This window comes from Sceloporus undulatus, unplaced genomic scaffold (assembly GCF_019175285.1).
Source record: "Sceloporus undulatus isolate JIND9_A2432 ecotype Alabama unplaced genomic scaffold, SceUnd_v1.1 scaffold_85, whole genome shotgun sequence".
NCBI classification, from domain to species: domain Eukaryota; kingdom Metazoa; phylum Chordata; class Lepidosauria; order Squamata; family Phrynosomatidae; genus Sceloporus; species Sceloporus undulatus.
In genome coordinates, this window is record NW_024803006.1 from 3740 (window position 1) to 10226 (window position 6487).

The 6487-nt window shown below is 41.5% G+C and overlaps 1 protein-coding gene across 1 annotated transcript in view; it reads left to right on the forward strand.

Annotated features, from left to right (window-relative positions):
* The window catches only part of LOC121917675 (E3 ubiquitin-protein ligase TRIM7-like), a 20856-nt gene that overhangs the window by 3733 nt on the left and 10636 nt on the right, over window positions 1-6487 (forward strand). Inside the window, exons 2-4 of the mRNA XM_042443800.1 lie at window positions 1803-1898; window positions 3126-3359; window positions 5265-5287. Coding sequence (XP_042299734.1) covers window positions 1803-1898; window positions 3126-3359; window positions 5265-5287 — 353 coding nt within the window. The remainder of the gene's footprint in view (window positions 1-1802; window positions 1899-3125; window positions 3360-5264; window positions 5288-6487) is intronic.

The window sequence follows — 6487 nt, forward strand, 5'->3', positions numbered from 1 at the left end:
CCCCCCCCCCCCCCCCTTTCCTAAAATCCCAGCTACGTCCCTGGGATAGCCCTGATTAAATATTTGAAGGGGCGTCACACTGAGGAGGGAACAAGCTTGTTTTCTGCTGCCCCAGAGAACAGGACCAGGAACAATGAATCCAAGCTGCAGGAAAAGAGATTCCACCTCAACATTAGGAGGAACTTCCTGACAGTAAAGACTGTTCGACAGTGGAACACTCTTCCTCGGAGTGTAGTGGAGTCTCCTTCCACTGTCGAAGTCTTTAAGCAGTGGTTGGATGGCCATCTGTCGGGGATGCTTTGATTTGGATTTCCTGCATGGCAGAATGGGGTTGGACTGGATGGCCCTTGTGGTCTCTTCCAACTCTACGATTCTATAATATGTATAGTGTGCCAGGCTAAATGGACACAAATCAGACATTAGAAATGGGAATACATAAAAGCCTGTTGCAGAACAATTCAGTTATCTCTGACCTCAGGACAGCAGTTCTTGAACAAACAAACAAACAAACAAACAAACACAAGGGAAGATTGGAAAGGGAAACAACTGAATTACAATCTATCCACAAATGCCAATCGATCAACAACAGGCTGAGCAGAGACAATGGCTACCTGGCACACAATAGTACACCAATGCACTAGAGCAGTGATGTCCAAACTCTGGCCCTCCAGATGTTTCGGACTTCAGCTCCAGAATCCCAGACTATTGGCCAAGGTGGCTGGGGCTTCTGGGAGATGAAGTCCAAAACACCTGGAGGGCCAGAATTTGGACATCACTGCACTAGAGAAATGGAAATATTTTCTTCCTTTTCTCATGTGTCATCATTACTACTATGGGTGCTACATTTCTCCTGTTTCTCCTAAGATAGGACTCATTTGTTCATTTTCATTAGAGCAGGAGTGGGGTGAAAGTAGGGGTAGGGGTTACTTTTTTTTTTTTTTTTTTTTTGCTTTATAATTATTAACAGCAGCCACAAAATGACCATTGCCACCACCACTGCCCTGATCTAAATTATGCTGCTGAAATGAAGAAAGCTTGGGGGAAATAGGTATGGAAAGATTGGAGCTCTGCTATGTTCTGTTACTCAAATTCCTGGGCAAAGAATTCTAATGATATAATTTTTCCACCAGGCTCTGATTGGCAACATTCAAGATATTAGCAAGAAACAAAAGTTGGTCTTACAAACTGGAAGCCTGTCCACCCTTGTTCTAGAGAAGGTGGAGGAACTGAAACAAAAGCTTAATTTCACAATTGCATTTAGCCTTTGAAAGAGGCTAAGGAAACAGTTTTGTATCAAGAGAAGAGAAGGTTAAGGGGTGACATGATAGTCCTGTTTAAATATTTGAAGGGTGTCATATTGAGGCTGGAACAAACTTGTTTTCTGCTGCATCAGAGAATAGGTCACGGAACAATGGATTCAAACTAGAAGAAAAGAGATTCCACCTCAACATTAGGAAGAACCTCCTGATAGTACGAGCTGTTGGACAGTGGAACACACTCCCTTAGACTGTGGTGGAATCTCCTTCTTTGGAAGTTTTTAAACAGAGGCTGGATGGCTATCTGTTTGGGATACTTTGATTGTGTGTTCCTTGTTGGAAGAATGGGTTTGGACTGGATGGACCATAGTTGGGTGGTGTTTAGACATTACTACAGCCCCTGCTTTAGTATTTCCCACCTGGGTGGCAAGAAACGGGGAGCAAGTTGCCAACCTCAGAAATATCCTAACTGGTTGTTAAAGTTGCATTATTACATTACATTGAAAAATGTCAGATTCACAGATGTGTACTGTATATCCATTTCAGGAGAAAATAGAATGCTGTGTGAAGATTCTGAAAGAAAAGAGAGGCAAGATCTTATCATTTATATCAGATTCAGCCAAGTCAAGTGATGCTCTGTTGGTAAGTGCTTTTATCATCTGAATGTGGACATATACTGGAGGTAAAAAACACTGTTCATTGACTGTCTTGTGAACACTGTCTGTCTGTCTGTCTGTCTGTCTGTGTGTCTGGGGCATCTGATACCTGAGTACTAAAAGTCATGACTTGTCTAAGATCATCTAACTCAGTTGCTGAGTTGCACTTTTTTCAATCTAGTTTTCACAGCGTCATTGCTGGGGCCAGTGGCCATGCTGGCTGGGTCACTGGGAGTTGTCAACAAAGTAACTTTCTGAAGCTCTGGCTTTGTGAGTTTAGGAAGTGGATATCAGGGTTGTCTCCCAACTCTGGAGTTTATCACATGTGAGGAATTTCTCTTAATTTTGAATGAAAAGAAAGTGGGGCCAGAATGCATTTACGTGAATTCGCTAGTTCAGCGAATTTATGTGAATGCAAGTTGCGTTCGAACTGGCTTCCCATTGCCCAAAAATAGCATGCCATTGCCCAAATTTGTGTGTGGTAGTCTATCACTCAATAACGTGAAACCCCATGATTGCGCTCAGACTGACTTCCCATTGCCCGAATTTGCACGTGGTGGTCTATCACGCAATAACGTTAAACCCCATGATTGCGTTCAGATTGCCATTGGATTATACTTCCAATTTCCCTTGTCTGATAAACTCCACAGAGACTTGCAACACTGCACTGCCAACCCAGACAACTACTGGGAGCATTCAGACACTCCATATGCAGCTGTTTGCTTCTCACTCGAATTCCCTCTTTTTGCAGCAACTGCTTGCTTTTAGGAGGGGCTGTCCACCTTGCCTTGTGTTTTGCTTTGGTGGCTGGTCGGCCAGTGATCTGGGTTGCCAGAGGCATGAAGATGGCATGTTTAGATAGTAAATCTATTTAATAGTCTGATGTCAGCCAGCAGTGACACCACAGGTACCATCTCCTAAGCAAGGGAGCATACAGTCCTCCAGGTATTCTTGTACACCAACTCCCAATAGCCCCAGCCAGATTGAACATGGTCAAAGAAGATGGAAGTTGTAGTTCAATAACATGTAATGAGCCCCAGGTTTTCCATCCTGAACCAAAGCTATTGTATGTATCAAGGACACAATTGCTTGCCAATAATAGGAAGTCTGAAATAGACTGGACAAAAAAAGGGGGGGATTTAGAGGTGGCTGTGCATTCCCTCTGCTCTGAAAGCACTCCTTATTGGTTTCCACTGCTGCTGTTTCTCTTAAGCAGAGCAAGACAAAAGATTGGAAGCAGAAACTGGTATGTGAATTTCAGCAACTATACCAGGCTCTTGAGAAGGAGGAGCAACTCCTGTTGGTCCAGCTGGACAAGCTGGAAGGCGATGTTAAGAAAAGAAAGACAGAGCAAGCAAATGAGTTATCTGTAGAGATTTCCCATCTTGACACCCTAACCGGTGAGCTTGAACAGAAGTATCGGGAGTCACCAGTTGGTATGCTACAGGTAAGACAGTCAATCAGGTGAGTGTTATAAAAGTGCCATTTTTATCTATTTGGTTGTAGTGCAGAGTCATTTTCAACCAGTGTTTGGCTTTTAAAAAAATCTGGGAGTGAGATGAGTTTCTGTGGTACGGGAGAAGCCAAACTGGCACGCATGTATGTGGAGTTTATGTGTTTTAGAAAACTGGGGCAAAAAATCGCATGAATTGGTAGGTTTTGATGCTTTGGGGGACTATTGAGACCTGAGAGCCTTTAAAGCCCACAGAAGTAGGACTTGAGGGCTGATTGCAGGCCTCACTTTCCCCACCCCACAATTTATATTATTTCTTTACTTGATTTTATATCACCTTATTCCCAAAACTGGGATTCAAAGTGATTCACACCAGAATTAACTTTAAAAAAAGATGTAAAAAATAACATTAAAACAGTCAAGCCAATTATTATATTGGATAAAAAAATAATTAAATTAGAAACAATTTAATATTACATTAGTAAAGACAGTAAAGCACTCACACAGAAAGGCCCCATCATCAATAGCCAATTGCCTGCCAGAATAAAAAAACACCTTTCTTTGCTACAACATGAAGGACAATGGGGACAGGGGTTCTGGTACTCTAACACAATGCCATCTTCCTCTCTGCAACACAAAATTTACACTGGCCTGTATAGTTGCACTTGGACTCTACATAAGAGCTTGAATTAATTGGTTTGTTTGGCAATTAATGGTATGCAGTCAAAAAAAGTTTGTCTTTGAGAGAATAAAGCAAGAAGTGAAAGGAATAAAATCCCATAATCTCCCTGATTGACACTGTAAAGCTGGTCAAGTCAATGTGGCTGTGGAGTAACTGGTCTATGAGAAAAGATTATAATTTTTGAAGTATTTTTCCTGGGAGGAGTGAATAAACGGAACAGCATAGAGATGTATAAAATTAGGTTTTTGTGGGTTTTTTCGGGCTATGTGGCCATGTTCCAGAAAAGTTTCTTCCCGACGTTCCGCCAGCATCTGTGTCTGGCATCTTCAGAGAAGATGCCAGCCACAGATGCTGGCAAAATAGCCACGAAAAACTATGGATGCTGGCCACAGATGCCTGAAAAAAACCACGAAAAACTATGGATGAAAGCCGGCCATGAAAGCCTTCGACTTTACATGTATAAAATTGTCCACAGTATGGGAAAATTAGTTATTTCTGTCTCTCTTCCATAATACTGGGCCCTGGGGTCATCCAATGAAAGTGAGAGAATTCAGGGCAGACAACAAACAGGAAATACTTCTTCATACTGCTCATAGCTGAAATGTTGACTGTGCTACAGTAAAATGTGGTGATGGCTGCCATTTTGGATGTTTTTTAAAAAAACAGATTCATGGAGAATAAATATTAATGGCAACGAGTCATACTGGTTATATGTTACCTCTCATACCAGAGGCTGTCCATTTCTCAGTCTGAATTAGCATGGAACACTTCTGAGGGAATGCTAATGTGCTCATATAGGTATTTGACTGGCCAGAACGGAAACAGGTAGCCCTTTGGTCTGATCCAACAGAGTTCTCCTTTCCTTAAGCAGCTCTACGTTCAGTGCCTAGGCTGGAAGTCCCGGGGAAAGTCCATGTGTACTCTCCTGAGAACTGTGATGAAAGAAAGTCAGAATATATATGATAAATAAGAGGGTGTGTAATAGGACCTTATCGCGCGAGAGGAATCCCGTTAAGAAACGGGATTTAAAGTAGAAAAACCCGCATCACATGATGTTTCTACAAACCTGAAATAATGTGAAAATAAAGTGAATGTAAAGGGGACAAAAATAACCCTTTTTTACTTTCGGGAAATTCTGAGCTAGTTCTGAGCCAGTGTAATAATGTCCTTAGACTGAATTGCACGATCTGTCTGGTTTTTTCTCTTTCCTGTTTCAGGATATTGGAACCACCCTCAAGAGGTGAGGACTTTGTTCTTCTTGTTGTTATTAACCCATGCTGAGAACCAGAAAACCTAGTAACCAGAGTGGAGTCCTGTAATATTTTGCATGGATACAAAATGGGGAGAGGTAGCATTAGTAGCATTTTAGTAACAGCAGTTGCCATGTTATTTTAACAGGGAATATACAATAGAGTAGTATGCTTTATTGAGATAGATAAGCTTTTGACAGGGGTAGATCTCCATATCCTACAAACTCACCATCTCTTGAAAAGTTTTATTCATCTGGTCTATCCACTACAATGGAATCTTAAGATACTAGGTTAATAAAGTTGATGGAGGTGATAGACTTTCAGCCTCAGAAGGACACAAAGACAAGACCATCTGAACAAATCTTGCCTAGAAAACTGCATGAGAGCTTCGCCTTGGAGTTGCCGTAAGTCAGAAACTACTTGAAGGCACACAACAACAAATGGGGGGAGGGGGGACATTTCCTTCTCACTGCTACCCCAGCATCAAGAAAGGTGCTTGAAAGACCTATCCAGCCTTCCTAAACAATGTGCAATTGATGGCTGTAAGGAGGAGGGAAATGACAGGGAAGTTACCTTTTTTGAACTTCCTTAAGTTAACTTAGATCTGAGCTGTAACTTTTTCAAGGCCAATTTTATAAGCAAAATTCTAGAAACAATATGAAAAATGTATTAATGTAAGAATTTTCTTTGTAGTTATTGTTACTTTTGGGCACATTTGTAATATTTAGATTATTGAAGTAAACTGGTATATAAACTAGTCTTTATACCTAGTTGTCTTGAACTGGTGGTTTGGGATATACAAGTGCATTGTACTCTTATCTTACATGGGTAGAAGGTCTTATTCCATCATCACATTTATTAAATGCAACTAAAGACAGTGATGGAGAGAACAGGTCAAAAAAAGATGCAGCCAGACCATAAGAAAGAATTCTGGCTTACTGCAAATGCACCAGTATGCTCAGGCATGCTGATTGTTGAACATGACGGTTGAATCCTTCAGGAACCAGCATTCTCATTTGACAAGACAGAGGAAGAGCATAAAAAGATGCTGTAGGTTCTTCCCCTAGCTTTGTACGGAAGAACAAACTAGAGTGCTAGGTCCTGTTGGTTTCAGGTGTTGGATTAAACCAGGAGTGGGCAACTATCAAGCACTGAGGGGCAGCACTGGCTTTCATGTGATTTAGGGTTGC